Raw genomic sequence first — 20,189 nt, 5'->3', positions numbered from 1 at the left:
AAGCCTCTCTTCTACTTAATAAAAAGTCTTGGGGGTACTATGCTGATGAATATAATAGAAACAATTCAAGCAGACTGACAACATACACTAATATTGCAGTATTTAATAATTTTGTCAGTACGCAGAATTCACATAAAATGCCCCTGCACTTCAGTATGAACTTAACTCAGAAAAGGTTTGGAGGAGTTGGTACTCCATCGAACATCCAACTGCTGAGTACTAATTTTGGCTGCATATGTTGATACAGACAGGAGAGACGATCCACTGTCTTTGTATAAATATTGATAAATACAGATAAAATCTGATTTGTTATATTTATATACTATTCTATACATGAGGTAGTTGCATATAATGTGTAATCTATTTTCATAAAATGGAAGAGCGTTCAAGATACAGAACATGCAGAAATATATTTTACTGCTTTTATGACTTTTATAGTTCAGTTGCTGCTGAGAAAGGTGAAGCTCTTCATAAAATCAAAACTGAACTTTTTCTAGATTACTGAAGTCTAATTGACTGTCCTAGCACTTATTTCTCAAAGGAGTAAAAAGCAAGCAGCAACAACAGTGTTTGCTGGTGCAGGAACATTTTGCCTTTTTTTTTTTTTTTCTCCATTTGTTTGAAGTTAGTTGTTAGTCAGGTCTGCTTCAGCAAGGATGGAGTAAGGGGGAGAGGAGTGTCAGTCAAGGTCATAGACAGCCTTTACAGGAAGGCTTCAAGGGACAGACAACTAGTTCAGCTAACCAAGCCTGAAAGGGAATGTTAAGGGAGCAAAACCTCAATAACTTAAAAACTTTAAAAAATGAGTAACAATCTAGTCAGTATTCTCCAAGAGAAATGTGGAGACAAGCAGCTTCTTATGTGAATATTAGGTCAGAAAAATATTTTAAGACTAGTGATAAAATATTCAAACAGAACAGAATCTTTTTAACATTCAGAAGAGGCTATTCAGGGACAGTATCATTTCACTCATTACAGATGAGCAAACACCATCATTATCATCACTACCACCACCTCTTATCATTTTTAGCCTCTGGAGATTACAGCCAGGACCAGCACTCTACTGTGCTGGAGACTGTACATATAGATAAGGAGAAGCATTCCTCGCTCTGAAGAGCTTATAATTTAAATAGGTAAAAAAGGAAAGTGTATTACTCCCTCTGTGTGAGGAAGTACATGGAAGTTGGTTCAGCAGAACCTGTATATATTGGAGACTCTCTATACAGTGGAGTTGGAAATTGGACAGCTGCTGTAGAGTGAGCGATGGCAAGGTGGGAACACTTGGAGCAGCATTTTTTGTTTGTTTGTTTGTTTTTACAACAGGATAGATCAGCTCATAATTCAAAAGATGACCTGTACTCCTTGGTTTTTATCCCACCTTATTCTTCATGGCATGACATGCGGGGTTTTCCGATTGCTCAGGACAGGCCACACTAATACCGAACTGATTTGGCTCTTTGACCACTATATCTATCTTGCTGCTGGAACTGAGAGGATGGGGCTGAAAATGGACTCAGGGATACTCAGCAAATATAAGCCAGTCATAGGAAGCAGTTTACACATTGGGTTCACAGAGCTGGCCTGAACACTCGAAGAGAAAATACACTAAATTTCTCTTAACTCCAAAAGAAATCCCTTAACAAATTAGTCCCAATATATTTCTTCTGCTCTAATTCCTTCCTAAAGGAGAACATGTTCTGTTACTGTTCTCTCTATCTTTTTACTGGACCAAGCTCTTTATCTGTCTCAAGAAAGATTCTGGGTTGACAAATACTTTTCTCAAGGGGAAGATGCTGATCTGCCTAATGCCTCTCAGAACAGCCTGGGGTTTAACTGAAAAGCAGATCATGTGGGTCCCTTGTTACTCCTTTCATCTCTTTATCTACTGTATTTGCCCTCCAATATACAAGAAGAACTTTTCTCAAATAGAGATATTCTTATTTCCATTTAAATCAACAACATGTCAGATAAAATGTGTGCTGTCACAGACCCATTTATGCTGGAATTTACCCAGAATAGTGACTTCTAATAATTGACGCTGAAGTGGACGTGAAAAGATTTAGGATGCTATAGAAACAAGATTTACAGTAAATCATGACCTAGAAGGGCAGCAAGACAAGGTGCTTAAGTGAATCAGCTGGTCAGTTCTGAGCAACAACAAAAAAAACTAGAGCTATGTTGTTTCTTGCAGCTTGGTCCTTAACAATACTTGACAACCTTCAGAGAGACAGCACCCATAGAACTAATTCCAGAAGGCGACAGCTGGTTCTGCCCAGGGCCACACAGCAACGTCTGCTCTGTGATCTCTAGTGTCCTCTGTTCCAGAAACATCGTGCAGGGATTTACTTATAACCCAGACCTGCAGAGAGCCTCATTGACGTTCTAGCGTTTATTTGCCTGGGTCCTGTGCTTTACCTAAGTTGGAAGCTATTCCTTCCCCCCTCCCATCCAAGAGGAATAAACAGAGGCTAAGAATGCAGAGATTTAAGAGGTTTTCTGGACATCACTGAAGTCTCTTCAACTAACGTTCTTTCTGCTCTTTGTGGAGTCTTTTCACCTTCCCTGTAAGATGATGACTATTTGAGGGCTTGAACATGTCAAGAGTAAGTGTATATGGATGACAGTATATAATTAATTTGCTATATATCACTCCTATGCCACAAGAAACGTTATAAAAAGAATTACGCTAGCTTTCCCCAGTCTTATGTTTGGGACTTCAAACTGTGTATCAGGCATAATTAAATAAATTCCACTTACATAGCTAGACGTGTTTCTAATTAGCACTCACTAGTTAACTCAGTTAACACTAGTTATCCCATTGTTTACTTTCCTGTCCTACGTGTTCTTACACATATCACAAGCCATGGGCTAAAAACAAACAAACAAACCAAAATCAAACCAAAACCCAAAACAATAAAGAGAAAGAATAAAAGTTTTATAAGCAGGTAACAGTCTGAGAAGGCAAGCATCTTGCCCCGTTTGGCATGTTTTTCTAAACAATATTTGCTGTGAGAACGAATGACAAGACAGAGACCATACAACAAACCAAAAAAAATTCCTTAATAACTTTTTTTAAAAGTAACTTAACTTTTAACTTAATATTAATAACTACTATTAATAATAATAACAACTAATATTATTAAAAATAAAAATCAATATAAAATTAAATAAAATAAATAATAACTAATAATATTAGTAACTTAATAACTTTTTTTAAAAGTGTGAAGAGGTAATTTCATTAGGGCAGGAAAGAATTAGCATGTCTTAAGGTTACACTAGACTAAATCCAAGTGATTAATGGCTTGATTTTTAAATTTGCTGAGCACCTGTACTTCCAAGATGCTGATTTCAAAAAAATTTTTGGGTGCTCAGAACTTCTGTAAATCAGGTCATAGTGACTTGTCCAAGGTCATACCAAAGCAGCTGATGACAAAACTGAGAAAAGATACTGCCCTCCAAAGTCCCAATTCACAATTATACAGTAACCCCTGGAAAACCCACTTCACTGTTTTAAGAGTGAGTATTCCAGCTAAAATTAGGACTATATGATGCTGGTCCCTCTCTGCTTAAATAGCAGAGACATTTCTATCTGAAAAACTCAAAATTTAAGCAACATTTACAGAAGAATTTTTTTTTTATTGTTAACAACCTATGCTAAATATATAAAAATCGAATACTTTGAAATCACATGATTTGGTAAATGGCTGATGTGGCAAAACAGATTTGTCTGTTTGATGGAAATAAGAAAGAACAAGCAGAGGAGCATATCAGTTACAGTTAAACACAGAACAAGTCCTCTGTGGCTCCTCTGTCACACATTGTCAACAACCTTTTTTTTTTATAGTGCCTCTACCTAATGCTTGTCAGAGGGAAAATATGTAGTAAGACAGTAGAATGGCCTTGATCAATCAGAAAGTTAGTGATATCCATTCAAACTCCAGTTTTAAAGAAAAAAATAGGACATCAACTTTCATCTTTTACCTGTGCTTTCAACAATTGCACTGCACGGAGTTTCTTGACTGCATCAGTAATGTCTCTGGTTTCCACAAAACAGAGGACACTGCAGATTGCTTTAGCTGCTTCAATCACATTATCAACTTTATGCTGTTGATAGCAAAGAAAGAAAAAAAAAAGCAAACAGTAGATGCATAACATTTATCAGAAATGCCTTACCATAAACTTCATGCCAGTGATTATGTAGAAAATTATACCTGCTCATGCAAAATTCAAACACACCATGGATTAGTCTAGCTACGTTGAAATCACTAGTGACCAATCTCCTAAGGATAGCATGATTTTTGTTGGAGTCCAACTATCTTCCACAGAATGTGTCTTGTTGAACTGTGACAAATTTGGTATCTAAGACTGATTTTGAGGTAAAACATTGGTTTGTCTGAACTTCATGAGCACTGTAAAGAAACTTCTGAGGAAACCTGAACCCAAATGATTCACAAACTTTCTGAGGTTTTTATGATACTGTGAATTTATCCCCACTATTGTCTCCTACCCATCTCTGTGAGAGCTGGCAGACAGCAATCTTCCTCCTAAAAATAGTGACACTGTGGGAGGCTGCATAATCTGACACCTGTGGATTGAGTACTTCTGCAACTAGCTTTTCTGCAAAATATATATATAGTTCAAACTATTAAGTCTTATTGATAATAAATTTAGATCTTTATATATTACCATATGAAAAAAATGTCTAGATGAATAATCTCAGAAATACTTTGGGGAATTCAAGAAAAAAATTTGGATTCCAAAGGAAGGAAAATGCAATCTTCAAATATCAAGTACTCTATGTTCAGGAAAATAAATAAATAAATTAAAATTAATGGGTTTCCTGCAGAGTTATATCACTTCATTAAACCTTAAAATACATTCTCTGAACAAGTAGAAGCTCTCCTATAAATATTCTCCATGTTGCCGTACTGACAAACGTTCCTTTTAGTGCACTACAGCACATCTATGTACTGATAAAACCATTTCTCTAACTCATCCATTTCATGCCTGAAAAAGAAAAAATGTACCAAGATGAACCTTCTGTTTTCAAGTTTAAGTTTAAGGTCTATATCCAGACTGTACTGAGAAGGTTACCACCTGTCATTAATACAAATAAACATAAAAATATATTGAGGTTACTAATTCCATGTTACCTGCCTTGAGCAGAACTAAACAGGAATGAATTACATAAAATATCCTCAAATATTTGGTGGTCAGAATTCTTTTAAATATAAGTTGTTGGGTTTTTTTTTTAGTAGACACCAACACCTTTTCATACTAGAGGATGTGGAGAGAAAAAGGTTATGTCTGACTGTGATCTCTTGAAAACTTTAGACTTTCCTTTTGTCTGAAGTTGATTCACCCCTCTGCCAATTTACAAGGAGCGCATTTCCTTTCTTTCATATTTCTTTCCTACCACTTAGATTTTTAAATTGAACTCTTGCAGGATTTACTCTTTATGCACACACACATTGCCAGCAGAAGTAGAATCCTGTCAAAATGGCATGGCTTTGTTATGAATAACACTGATAAAACCAAAGCATTATACATGCTGGTTTACTGTGCAGTTGTTGAGGAAATGCATATTTATATTTATATACACAAGCACATATATATAATTTTTAATTACTTTCTATAGTTTGTAATTAAAATTAAATAGAATTCTAATTTAAATACATTTTAATTTATCGTTTTTCTTCTCCACAATTGGATATGGTTTATTAGAACAAGGGATTTTATGTCTATAAAGACCATCCATGCAGGGCAATTTCTAAGTAGTACATGAGCAATAGAAATACACAATAGTAATCCTTGATTAGAGAAACAGCTATAGTGCTGGATGGAAAAAAAAAAACCCACAACAGTTTATATATTTTTGTATATACATATATACGCTGTTCCACAAAGAGAGTTGGGTATCTTGAGGAATGTATCCATTTCTGTATAACATACTATTCCATTTAGAAATAAATTAACAAAGTACTTAATATTTTATAGATGCTACTGTACCATAGACCTTGTTTACATGGTAGCTACTTCTAAGGAGTATATTGCAGATCAAGGAGACTAAGCATATAAAAAAAGTTGTATAATACTGTATACTATGAATGATGACTTCTTTCACACTATTTCTCTTTTTGGCTATTATCATGTAAAGACTTTTCCTTTTCCATATGTAGACATGTGAGATTGATTTTTGTCCCAAAGAAGGGAAGACAGAGATTCATTTCTTACAGAAGTTTTACGTTTTCTGAAAGTCCAAAAGAATTATAGTCAACATCTTGTATATGTTTTTTCCCTTTACATACTTAAATACCAGCAGAACCTTTGAAGGATATTTCGGTGTTTAAATTATTTATATAATAAAAAAATGCTACTTCATTCTTGGACTTCTACACTCTGTATTAAAAATTTACAAAGTTTTCTCTTTACATTAATAGTACATTCTGAATAGATTTAAAAATGAAGTGCATGTCAAATGATTATCAGGACAATCAAAATGGCTAATTGTCACAATCTCTGGGAACACTCTTTACATTTCAACCCCAACAGCACCAATCCCACCCTGACCTTGTGCCAAATATCCTAAACATTTTTTTTCTGTTTTCATTTTATAAACACATTATCCATCATAAAATGATTTTTCCATTTATTGATCATTACTACTACTAATAATGATAGTGGGCTTGTCACATAAGTCAGAAGTATTGGTATCTCTAAGGCTTTTTAACAGACATCCTTGAACAAGTAAATTTGGAAGTAGGTAGCTAAATGTGAAAAAAAATTATTTTTTTTTTAACTGAGAACCTCGAGATCTGTCTGATTAAAACTGAATGCTTAAGGAAGTTCCAGCTGAGTAGAGAGCTCGCGCAGCTATGTGTGCACTTATTTAGTGTATGTGAGTAGCTCCCAGTGGCTTAAAGTTCAGAGTGTGCTGAGGGTGGACTGTAGTGAATCAGAAGAAGGGTAATAACCCTCCCAGTGATGTGAGTGCTGGCTTTGAAAATCAACACAATTATTCCCATGTAACCTTGGGATAGGGGGCAGTTATAAAAAGATCCCAATTTTAAACCTTCTTAAAGGAATTTAATCAGATGTTAGAGAAAATAAATAAACAAGGATTTAACAAACAAAGGGTTCTCATTTTTTGCTTTCTTTACTATATATTTATGACTATAACTTATTACATTACAGCTCCATAATTTTTCAAGCCACTTATTAAAGCAAAACAGTAACACTAGTTTTAATTATTATAGGTCTGAAAAAGCTCCATACAGTCTGATGCCTCTGAATGAAAACATCTGCATGGTGATCTGACCTATGTCATTAACTTGCAATACTGTTCTTTTAAGCAATTCATATCAACTTTGAGTGTCCCTGCGTAGACAAGACCTTGTTAAAAAGAATAAACTATGGAGAAATTTAGCTTTAGAGTAACACATGTGTATTTCTTGCATAGCATGAGTATTTGAAAAATGCCCTGTCTTCCCTTTATAAAAAGTTAATGATCTCAAGTAATTGCTTACTCAAGGTAAAAATCTTTAGCAAAAACAAATTTAATGGTGCTTCATTATAGGTCTGAGGAATATCTACAGAGCATCAGTTGCAGAGGGTGGATTGTAATACCTCATTAATGCCGAGATTATAGCTTTCTTTGAATTTGGAATCTTCTTACCTTAGGGCCTAAAATTTCAAGTGAATGTGAGTAACTACACTGATGGGTCTACTTCAGTAAAGAAATATATATGCACATTTGAGTTTGGGGACCTCAGTTTTCCAAATGGTTACGACTGCATCACATTTTATACATTAAATAGTCCCGTTTGTGAAGTTCCTTAGAAAGGAAAGTTCAGTGAATACCTACACAGTATCAAAATCAGAGCTTTACTTTGTAGCTAGGCACAGTTCAACAGCTTTTAAATTTGTATGCATTTTGCAAAGGAAAATTATCAAAGATTTACACAAAAATGTAGAATATTTTTATCTATATATATTCATTTACATATGTATTGATATATATTTATGTACTCGTGTACATGTCTGTATGTATATGTGCATTTATATATATGCATATATATGTATACACACTTGTATGTGCATGTTTTCTGACTATTCAAAACAGAAATACCCATGAATCAAGAATATCCAGAAAAATTAAAATCTGGACTTGAATACAGGTGACAGATTTCTGAAACAAAATAAGACTTTTATGTTTTAACACATATTTCAAACAAACCCATAGTTTAGAATAATGAGTTATAACTCTGGAAGGGATGCACTGGAATATCTCCATGCTACATCAGTATTCTTTGATTTTACTAATGTCCTTCATTTTCTTTCCAGTTCCAAACCCTAGAAAGTCAGTTAGCATGACAACCTGAAACTCAGATCAAACATCCATTTGGTTTCTTTCAAGCTATCACTCAAATATGCATTTGTCCTGTAGACATTTGTCCTTAAAACATTAGTTAGCAGAAAAGACTTCCTAAGTGATTTTTCCTTCAAGCACGTAACATTCAATTGGCAGCCCGCAATACTTTAAAATAAAGCTCTTATGAGTTTTGCTGCCTAAACCTAATCCTACAAGCTACTGCATGCTTGAATATATATCCTAAATATGTAAACATTTGGCTTGTGTGTTTGCAAAATGAAGGACAAATTTTGCAAATACATATAGTGTATTATACCTCTACTAATTCCAAATATTATACTGCTAACCCAAATGATACGGTTTTCATTTACAGGTTCTTTGACACTTAGAAACTGTCACTTTTAATATTTTAAATTTATAGCACTTTCTTCCTAATCTCAAGCCAAGTTTTATTAAGAGAATTTATATCCTTTCAAAGTCAGGTTAAACGGCCTTAATTAAAAGTCTTCCTTAATTGCATTTGAGACATATTAATAATTAGATACCTTTCACATAGAAGTTAATGCTTTTCCGGTATAACAAACTGAGAATAAATACCTCATTTTGCAACAGATATTCCACTTGACCTCTGTATTTCATAATAACTGAAACAAGGTTTTGTCTGGAAATTGGAAAAAAGAAAACAAGTTAATAACAATTGGACAAAGAGAACAGGTTTTCTCCTCCCCCCCCATATAAATTGGGAATAATTTAATTGACAATGATTTTATGTTGGTACAAAATAAGGACAAGTGTTTATGCAGACGTCATGTAATTGAGCCTGGATCTCCATGTTTTTTTGGTAATCCTTTTCTGTGTTTCAAGCATAGTGAAATTCTAGCAGTCATTTATTCATCAGACAGAACAAAACAAAAAAGCTGCCTATGAGACCCATGGTTAAGGTTGTTACACACAGGAATACATCTTCCTTTTCCTTTGACAGCCTCCTCTGTAGGGTCAAATCTTCAGGAAAGGGTACAGAAACATTAATTTCCACTTCCACACCCTGCCTAGCCTACTGATTGATAAAATAGACATATTATTGCCTTGATGGTCCTCAGTGGTAGTTAGAGTTTGCATGTGCTTTTATGAAAAATTGGAAATTTAAATTTATATTCTTTCTTCAGTGTTTAATTGTTTTGCTCTGTCACTTTATCCTTGACTTTTTTTTCCTATTATATTTCCTACTGACCCTTTGTATTAGGGTTCTCTCTCTTCAGAAGGCTTAAAAGGAATTCCCCCCTACCCATTGCAGTCTGGTAACTGAAAGTCACAAAAGTATTGTGATTGCTTCAGAGCAAATGGCCTATTGTTTACAGAGAAATTGTGTGTGTCCTCATGTATCTTAGTTGAGCTAACTGAGCAATCAGAGGTTAGAGTTGCAATTACGGTCCAAAGTACAGGTTTCATGGTACGTAGTTAGACTTTCATTATATATATTGTATGGCAAGAGAAGGAAAGAGGGTCATTGAACTGAAATCATCATACAGAATAGAGAAACGTTAGGTGGCCTTCCCAGTGCGAAGACCAGAGTGCATTTCCCCATAGATGCCTACTATTCACCTCCTCCTACAGATGGTTTTGCCTTTACAGCTTTTTATTTCCAATCTGCACTAGCCTTATCTAGCCAGGCAGTTTATGTTGAGTAGCTGTCTGGCAATTCCACCTGTAATCCTGTTAAATCATAGTTAATACAAGTTGTCGCTCTGCTTTGACCAAGTCCCCAGGCATAACATGTTTTTCACAGCATTACCCAGCTCAAAAGTAGTTCTGGACACATGGGCTTGCCTTCTTGCCTTGATGCATGCAGATAAGCATGTTTATTAGCATGCTTGGCCAAAATGCAGGTTTCAGAATAATTTCATAAGTTATAATACTAGTTCAAAAAATTAGCATATTTTCCATCAGTTTATTCTACCCTAGAGAATTTTCTGTATAAAGTAGCTATAATTTTACATAATTAATAGGAAACAAATCCAGCAACTCGTAACAATGATCAAAATACCTCTACTAATGCTATCCTGAATCTTTGGCCACTACATAACTAATAATACACATATGTTATCACACAAACATACTTCATACTTGTACATCTTTGACAACTGTGTATAAATATGGCAATGCTAACCAACCCATGAACATTGAGTATTTCTTTGACATTGAGGAAATTTTTGGAACTTTTAGCCAGGCAATATAATAGTTTTGAAAAGAAAAGAAAAAAGAAAAGTACAAACAACTTGAGAGAGTCAGTCTTAGATCCCAGATGGTGTACACAGGAGGAAGACGGCAAGTGTATATCATATAGTTTCAGCATTCATTTTTCAGTTTCCTGGCATCAGCACCTACTGTGGAGCAATGCTAGGTTTCCTTTCTAAAATGCTCTTTATCACCATGCTGCCTAAGCTGTGCCTAACTGCATGGATCAGACTAGCCATCGTGTTATGGTTACTGGCACCGCAGTATCAGAGATTATGGGCCAATGGACTGCAGTTCTTCTGATGCACTCATTGATTTACATTGTGTTCGGTTTTCAGGCTATGAAAATCAATGCGTGTAGTGATGTAGGGGCTGCCGGTTTTATTTGTTCACGTTTCCTGTGAGAGCAAATCTGATTATTATAGAGGTAAGGTTCCAGTTCATTCTTTTTACTTCATCCCAAGCCAGTTCAAACAGTTCTTTCTCCTTCTCTGCTGGATCTAAGCAGACTGAGCATCTCAGTCAATACGTTCTCTAGAACACAAATGTTTGTGTGCTACAATCAGAAATGTAACTACAGTACATGCAGACAACCCTAAGCATTATTTTATTTAGCTAATCTAAATACTCACAGCTGTGAAGACACAGCAATATGGAAGAGTAATATGCTGGCCTTCCTAGATGCCAGGCAGATTTGCACAGCCTGTGTTGAGCCCATTCTACTGCATCCATCTACTCCATCTCTATTACAGCCCTAGCCAGTTATAGAATTGAGGAATTATAACATGTTGCAAACATATATCCCAGTGCAGAGTAAGCACAAAGATGTTGTTGCACGTTATGTTAGAAACAGCTGTTATGACTAGATATGATATTATTGACTGGCCTACTCACAAATACTAGGGTGGTGCTGCTTACAAGAAAAAAGGCTTTTCTTCACTGTATGGCTCACTTTATAATTTTGGTGATACTTCAAATCTAAGTGCCTTCTCAACATAATTGTGCCAGTGCTTTCAGCTCAAACGAGTTGCCTCTAATGGGGAAAAAGAATATGTGAACGCTGCTAAAAAAGTTTGCTCCAGGGAGTGATTTTTTTGATCCCTAAGTTAAGGAGTGCATGAAGGCTTGTATTGACAATACTTGGAGTAGCCACAGTTAGATAGAACCAGCTGTGCACCCTGTGTAACACCAAGTGGGAGCCTACTCCAGGCCCCCTATGACTCTACATTGCTACTAAGACATGTAGGGGTTTTATTCATTAAAAAGGGGGGTTTCAGTTCAAGATGCCCAACATAACACAAGGCAGTCCGCCACAGTGGTATTTCCACACCATAACATGGAAGGTACGTAATACACATCCTGGAGCAAGCCTTAAGCACAACACTGGAAGACTGCATATGTGCAAGGAGTCTAGTGCGGTGCTGCCTCATGGCCATGGCCTCCAGGGAGCAGCCCCTGGAATGAACTAGGAAGTGCATGGGGACCAGGTTACAGAATACTTAAACTGGACACACATAAGTCCATGGGCCCTGATGGGATGCACCCACAAACGCTGAGGGAGCTAGATGATGTCATTGTGAGGCCACTCTTGATAATCTTTGAACAAACACGATGATTGGAAGAGGTGCCTGAAGAGTGGAAGAAAGCAAATGTTGCTCCCGTCTTCAAGAAGGGCAAGAAGGAGGACCCAGAGAACTACAGGCTGATCAGCCTCACCTTGAACCCTAGGAGGGTGATAGAGCAACTAATCCTGAGAACCATTTCCAGGCATATTAACTACAAGTAGGTGATAGAGAGCAGTCAGAATGGATTCACCAAAGGAAAGTTGTACTTGACCAACCTGATAACCTTCCATAATGAAATCATAGGTTTTTCACACTGTCACCAATAACAATGTCATAATGAAGCTAACAAACTATGGGCTGAATGAGGAGACAGTGAGGCGGATTGAAAATTGGCTGAATGGCTGGGCCCAGAGGGTGGTGATCAGTGGCACAAAGTCCTCTTAGAGGCTAGTAAGTAGCGATGTACCCCATGGGTCAGTCCTGGGTCCGGTAATGTTTAACATCTTCCTTAATGATCTGGATTATTGGGCAGAGTGTACCCTCAGCAAGTTTGCTGATGACACAAAACTGGGAAGAGTGTTAGATACACTAAACGGTCGTACTGCCACCCAGAGGGATGTCGACAGGCTGGAGAAATGGGCTGACATGAAGTTCAGCAAAAGGAAGTGCGAAGTCCTGCGTTTGAGGAGGAAGATCCCCATGCACCAGTACCTGCTGAGGGCTGACTGTCTGGAAAGTAGCCTTGCAGAAAAGGACCTGGGAGTCCTCGTGGACAGGGAGCTGAACATGAACCAGCAATGTGCCGTTGCAGCAAAAAAGGCTAAAGGTGGCTAAAGGTATCCTGGGCTGCACTGGGAGAAGTATTACCAACAGGTTGAGGGAGGTGATCCTTCCCCTATTACTCAGCACTGGTGAGGCCACACCTGGAGTACTGTGTCCAGTTCTGGGCTCCTCAGTACAGGAGAGATATGGATGTACTGGAGAGAGTCCAGAGAAGGGCCAACTAAGATGATGAAGGGACTGGAGCATCTCTCCTATAGGGAAAGACCGAGAGTGGAGACTGTTTAAGCCTGTAGAAGAGAAAGCTCAGGGGGATCTTCTTGATGTATATACACACCTGAAGGTAGGATGCAAAGACGATGGAGCCAGGCTCTCTTCAGTGGTACCAAGTGACAGGACAAGAGGCAATGGGAACAAACTGAAACCCAGGAGGTACCAAGGGTGACTGATCACTGGCACAAGTTGCCCAGAGAGGCTGTGGAGTCTCCCTCCTTGGGGATATTCAGAAACTGTCTGGACACAGCCCTGGGTAAGTTGGGCTGTGTTCAGACATTACTTAATTAGGTCTTATACAAAGAAATACCTACTCTTTTCTGTTTTGCATCTGCTGCTTTCACTTCATGCTCCCTTTATCTTGCATTGGAAGATACAGTAAATGATCCTTTTTTGCAGACGTTCTCTCTGGCTCCTCAATTTCATAGACTCGTCATCTATAAAATATCCATCTTGTATTATCTCTTCATCAGGATGAAGAATATTGTTACTTATTTGTGTCTCATATGGAAGGCATTTAATTCTTCTGAGCATCCTTGCTGACCTTCTCTTCACTTTTTTCAAGTTCTATTACATCATATTTGAAATGGGAGAAACAGAACTCCTGGCCGTATTCAGGATAAATGAACACTCTACACTGATACTGTGGCATAATATTGTTTTTAGCTTTTTCATTTCTTTCATAATAATTCCCAACATTTGTTTTATCTTTTTTTCAGCTGCTGTGCACCAAGCTGACATTCAGAACTATTTATTATAACCCCAAGAAGTCACTCCTGGTGGTAAAAGTCAACTCAGAGCCTATGATTTCATACGTGAATTTAAGAGCGTTTCCTCCCATCTACATTTATCTTCTCAAAGTTTCATCTGCCACTTTATCACACACTCAATTCAGCACTGTAAAATCCTTCTGCAAATCATCACAGGCAGCTCCTGTGCACATTATGGATGGCAAACTTTTGTCACTTAGCTATTACCCCTTTTTTTCTCAGATAAGTTAGAAATGCAATTCAGAGTACAGGGCCTAACCACAGATCTTTCTGGGTCATCACTGCTGGAAAACGTTTTCTCCTACCCGTCAAGCAGGAAAGAGTGATCAAACACAGTTTAAGCTTTTACTTTTTCAATATTTACTGAACTTGTGGTTGAAGAAGGAAAGTATTTATTGCCTATGCCATCAGTTATTCATTGCCCTACAGTATCAGAGGAAATTTTGCAGACCATAGTTGATTTGCAGCTCAGCATCTTTTACTACATACCCCCTCTAAAGACTCTCTTTGCAGTGGAAAAGGCCACACACTTTACATCACAAGAAATAAAACAGTCAATAAGTAGTGTGTGTATAGACTGTATGATTGGTTTGATCTCTTTATAGCAAGGACCAGAATAGAATTTTGGGCCATGCTCCTAGGAAACCAGATGGGTCCTCAGTAAGCACCAGATATTCACCTTGAACAAGTCACTACCTCTCTGTTTTCCTCCATCTGCTAAATGACAGGTGTGGCATTTACTGTTCTTGGCAAAGTACTTTATAACACATTGATGAAAAACATTACAAAAAGTGTTAACAGCTTCTTTATCTAAGTGCATGAAACAGAACATAATGAAAGTTGAATGAGGAATCTATCTCATGTAGTGCTTGTCCACGGTAGGTTAGCTTTAGAGTCAGATGTGCTTTAATCACCAAGTTAAAAACTTGTTGTAGCTAGCCTCCATTAAAAAAATAAAATAAGATAAAACACCACTCAACTGTGAAAACACAGGCATAATGAAGAGCAAATCTATTGTTTTTACAGTATTTACTCTTAAAATTTCTCTAAGAGCAACACACGTGAAAATTATGACTCCTTCAATCCTGGAAATCTCTGGGAAACACGAAAGCTCTAATGAAACCTTCAATGATATGAAAGGGAGGGAATGAAGAAAAATTACACAGATCTATCAATGATTATTGATTTTTGCTAAGCAATCAATAAGGTCTGAAGATAAGAGTCTAAAACATTGAACCAATTTTCTTTCTCTTTGGTATCATTCCTGTCCCCAGTAGGTCTTGGATTTGTCCTTTGGGGCCAGGATGCTCACTACAAATATGAAAAATTACAAAGAAAAATGTTGTTAAATACCAGTGTTCTTACCGAGTCAGTCTCCAGGCACAAGTGTCTTCTAACAGCTGATTCACACTGAATCGTCTTTGGTCATCCTCATGCTGTGGAAGAGAAGCATATAGTGAGATATAGTATTCTGACAGGAAGAATGTATGTTGGAGAGATTTGCTTGGTATTTTCCAAAGTCAGCATGTTCTTTTAGGAACTCTCCTTTCAGTGTTCAGGATGTTTCGGTCTAAAATTTTATTTGGTGGATCTCTCTCATGTTACACTGGGTCATACTACATAGGAGGCCAAACCAGATTGTCACAGTAGTTCCTTCTAGCTACATATAGATTAAGACTATAGCCAGGCCTCAGTAAATCCTGCCTCTGCTTTCTTGTTACAGACAGCGGAAGGCACCCTTTTGCAATGGGAATATACACTAGTCATGAAGCAGAAATCAGTTTGCATCCACAACCTCTCTGCTGCTTCCTTTTCTGAGAGAACAGAATGAAAAACATCTATACCATCCTTTACAATCCCTCTGAAGGGACTTCTCCCAGTGAAGAGTCATGGAGATGATCAAGGCACTAAAGCATTTTTTCTATGAGGAGAGGCTGAGCTGGGACTGTTCAGTGTGGAGAAGAGAAAGTTCAGGGGGAATCTTATCAATGTGTACAAATATCTGATGGGAAATAATGCAGACAAGGGAGTCAGAATCTTTTCAGTAGTTCTCACTAACAGGACAAGAGGCAAAAGGGCACAAACTAAAACACGTGAAATTCCACCTTAACACAAGAAAAAAAATATTGCAAATGTAGTCAAACACAGGAAGAGGTTGCCCTGAAAGGTTGTGGAGTAGGTTTGAATATCTGCTGAGATATTCAAAACATGACCAGACACAGTCCTGGGCCACCTGCTCCAGCTGACCCTGCTTGAGCAGGGGGATTGGACTAAATGATCCCATGAGGTCCCTTCCAGCCTAAATGATTCTGTGATTTTACCTTATTTGACACATTCTGCTGACCAAACCTCTTCCCATTCAGATATAGTCCTTTCTCCGGCCCCATGGATTTGTTGCCTTTGGTGCCTTAACTCCTCCCACCCCATGGAGGTAGCTCAGCCCATGGTGGGCATGTACTGCCAGCTTATAGGCACCATGTCCTGAAATTTCTGCCCTTTTTCTGACTCATAGTTGAGCCCATATCCCTATAACTCATAGGGAAAAGTTACGGAGGGGCTTGCGACAAGCATGACCCCAAATTCACTGGTCAAGGATTACAAAGGGAATGACACTTACGAACAGGTATAACCTTGGGTGGGGTGGGGGGGATGAGAGAGAAAAGCATTAAATAAGAAAACAGAAGCAGGAGAGCAGCACAGCACATAGGCATCTAGTGGTGATGAGCTTCTATCTCCATAGTGGCTAGGACAGCTGCCAGACATTATCTCTAGTATACCTAGAAATGCAAATGATGGCTGGGATAGGCACAGCTTGGCAACCAGACTACAGCCTATTTATATACATCTGTACTGATCTAAAATATTTGTTTGCTCAAAGGTGAAGCAGAGGACAGAAATTATATCTGGCCAAGGATACAGAAGAATCTGAAAGATGACTCTGTTTTAGGCTGGACTAAAATAACAAAAACTTTCAAGTTCTCTGTGAAGGGAAGACAAAATAGTCTAATCTTAAGCAAAACGTTTCAGTAAGAAAAAAAAATCTTCTGTTCATCTTTTACTGTTATAACTTTCATAAAATAAACAAAATTACAAAAAAAAACAGAACAGCATAATCCAAGTGATGAAATATGATTAATTATTTTCTTTCCCTCTTCAACAAAATTGGAAAGAAAATTTGTATTTTCTACAGAAAAAAACCTAGTCTCTTATTTGCTTGGCTAAAAAACCCTTCTCCTAATATTTTGAATGCTAGTGAATTCAAATATTGAAAGCTTGTTCAGAATAAGGTGACCACACTAGCAATTTTTTCTAGTTAATTGAAGTATAATAGTGGTCTAAAGCTAACATTCTTGAGCAACTTGTGTCTCTGCTATGGTTAGATTCAATTTAAATATGTTAATTGACATGTGAATTAATTCACACTAATTCTGCTTTAGATCGCTATATAGAGATTTAGCAAAAGCACCATTTAAGGAGCAGGATCTTGCTGAGCTAGATACATTACAGATGTTCCGTAAAGAAATCCCATCTGGAGTGCTACTATCTCTTTTATCACATAGCGGCAATAAGTAAAAGATGAATTAGATGAATGAAATGGAAGGGGGTGAAGGTAAGAAAAACATTCTCATGCATTAAGCCTTGAATGTATGTGCCTTAGACCTAAGCACTAAGCTCCTCTTTGTCTGGGCATTTGATCTTATACAAACACCTGTGTTCCTTATCTCAGTGTACTGACATGAGGGTGTTAACTGTTACTACAGAGGAGAAGACAGAGTAAGCATTTGGGAGTTAGGGGATGCATTTGAGAGTAGATGGTCTTTTCTCAGCTGATTTCAGAATTTGTCTCTGACCCCCACTGACTTGCTCCTACAAAAATGATTACGAGACATACAAAAATAGCTTATGGATGCCAATTTCCTGAGTGCAGCCCTAATTGTGCTACATATGGCTCTGACCTAATAATTGTTGTTTTTTCCTCACAATTCATGTCTTCTGCTCATACCATACTCTGAGGCTTGGAGCACGTGACCTCTGACAGCTATCGTGCTGCTTCAATGCATGCTAGAGGACTGGTATAACTTTTCAAGCCCTGAGAATATTTTGTAGTGCTACCATAATCAGAAGCATGCATGCCAGGAAGGAAATAGCACCAAGCACTCCATAGTTGTTTGTTATAAAATAATGATTTGAATTTGCTACTTCTAGACAAAGCAATAATCAATCACATCCATCTTGACACTCAGTAGATCATATCTCCCCTTTTTTATATTTTTAAAGTCACGTTACACTACAGATGAGTAGTGCATGTGTTCTGCAAAATCCACCCTGCATTTTTGTAATGTCATTGCATGCTTAGCTGTCACACTGCCACCGCTGGAGACCTTACAAATAGCAGAGCACATCTGAACTGAGCCATCACAGGGACAAGGCTTGAGCTACAGAACAAGACTGATAAATGACAAACTTCCTCCTTGATCTCATACACTGACAGGACTAGAGGACAGGGAGGGATGAACTTGGAAACAATGTGACACAAACTGAAGGAGGAAGCCCTGAAGCTTAGAGAGAAATTAGATATGTGTGATTGATAGGAAACCAGAAGCTTAAGGCAATCTGATGGACTAGGGCCAAAGGGGGGGTGTATGTGAATTATTTAGCACCTGAATACATATGAGTGATTATTATATAGAAGGGCTGTCAAGGTACGAATATGTTTCTGTGACATTAGTTCAACTACTACCTTAGTGGAGATTTCTATAAAATAACATATTCCAAAGTTCAAAATTTGGAAGGATCTTATAGATCACAGGTCAAATTCTCCCCAATAGTGAGCGCAGATTAACTGACAAAAATAAATAGTAGCTGCATAGGTATGTAACTGTCTGAGATAGCTGAAGAATTTTTAAAGCCTCAAAGTTTGTGCCTTTTTTTTTTTAAAAAAAAAAAAAAAGCACACTATTTTCACATCTTTTTAGATGGATTCAGAGGGAGGGAAATTTATTTTCCACAAACTGCCTCTAAGTCCGTGACTTTCAAATACATTTTACGACCAAAGCTGCAAGTTTCAGAGAAAAGCAACAACAAAATTGACTGAGCTCAGTGTAGACTACCTGAGATCCTTGAATTCAGTGTGGCTGGAGGAGGTTTCAGTAGACCCTGTTCTTTGAGTCAGAACTGGGTCCAGAGTGAAAGGAAGCACTGCAGCTTTGAATGCACCATAGTCTCCTCCATTAGGTTTCGTCTGGTCCTGACAGACTTGCTGGTGCTCCTGCCTGCGAGCAGAACCTCTCCTTTCTGATACAAGTGCTCTGCCACAAGCATGCCCTGGAGCTGGAGGAAAACTCTGGGTCTATGACTTATGCCAGCTCAAGAGCTGCTCATGTTCTTTGCTATTATTAGTAACCTGAAGTAACTTCATGGCCTGAAGCTTTCAGAGCCATGTCAGTTACTGTAAAGGGGTGATCAATAATTCACTTGAAGATATCTTAAAATGTCACCCTTCCTGGTTAAACCCTATTGTAGGTTATTAATTATAGTTCCACAAATTCTTTGAGACAATATATGTTCTCTAATGGCCTGAACACTGCTAATTTGTCTTCTGAGCTTGTTAGTTACCTGCCTGAAAGACTATTTTTGTTTGTAATCATTCTACCTGGTAATTGCAACCATTTCCAAAATGTGAAACATAAGAGATGCTCAGTCTCTGCTCCTGGCCTCCACAGTGCATGGCAGTCTATTAAATCTCATTTAGACCTGTCAAACTGCAACAGAGTTGAAGGAGACTTTGAGGATATTAATAGAACATGAAGCATTTCACAGTAGCACAATTTCAAGGGATACTTAAACACAAGAAAAGGCTCCCTTCTATTTGAAGTACTACACAATTCCTCTAAAAAGTCACAAAAATGTAAATAATGGAAAAAACCACCACCTTCTTAGCATGATGGACCACTGAGTTCTCATCTGTGATTATGGTCAGAATGTTAACAACTCATTATGTCTGGTAAAATATTAACACCATTAACACTGATATATATGAAAATAAAAATGTTTTTGAACTTTCAGGAAATATTGCCTGCTGGCTGCTTTAGTCCAAAAATACCTGTCTGGAAGCAAGTGCGGCTCTTGTTAGAAACCCATAAGTGTTCTTTGCTGCTTCTCCACTGCAAAGATTCATGCTTTACCCAGATAATC

At 37.5% G+C, this 20,189-nt stretch overlaps 1 protein-coding gene across 1 annotated transcript in view; it reads right to left on the bottom strand.

The window, feature by feature from the left end:
* Positions 1 to 20,189, bottom strand: part of PIK3C2G (phosphatidylinositol-4-phosphate 3-kinase catalytic subunit type 2 gamma) — a 209,504-nt gene that overhangs the window by 160,621 nt on the left and 28,694 nt on the right. The window contains exons 7-9 of the mRNA XM_009471034.2: positions 15,360 to 15,430; positions 8,969 to 9,032; positions 3,982 to 4,104 (exon numbers count right to left, since the gene is read on the bottom strand). Of these exons, the coding sequence (XP_009469309.2) occupies positions 3,982 to 4,104; positions 8,969 to 9,032; positions 15,360 to 15,430 (258 nt within the window). The remainder of the gene's footprint in view (positions 1 to 3,981; positions 4,105 to 8,968; positions 9,033 to 15,359; positions 15,431 to 20,189) is intronic.

This window comes from Nipponia nippon, unplaced genomic scaffold (assembly GCF_047370975.1).
Source record: "Nipponia nippon isolate SJK-2023a ecotype South Korea unplaced genomic scaffold, ASM4737097v1 scaffold_3, whole genome shotgun sequence".
Classification (NCBI taxonomy): Eukaryota; Metazoa; Chordata; class Aves; order Pelecaniformes; family Threskiornithidae; genus Nipponia; species Nipponia nippon.
This window is presented reverse-complemented; position numbering and strand designations above follow the sequence as displayed.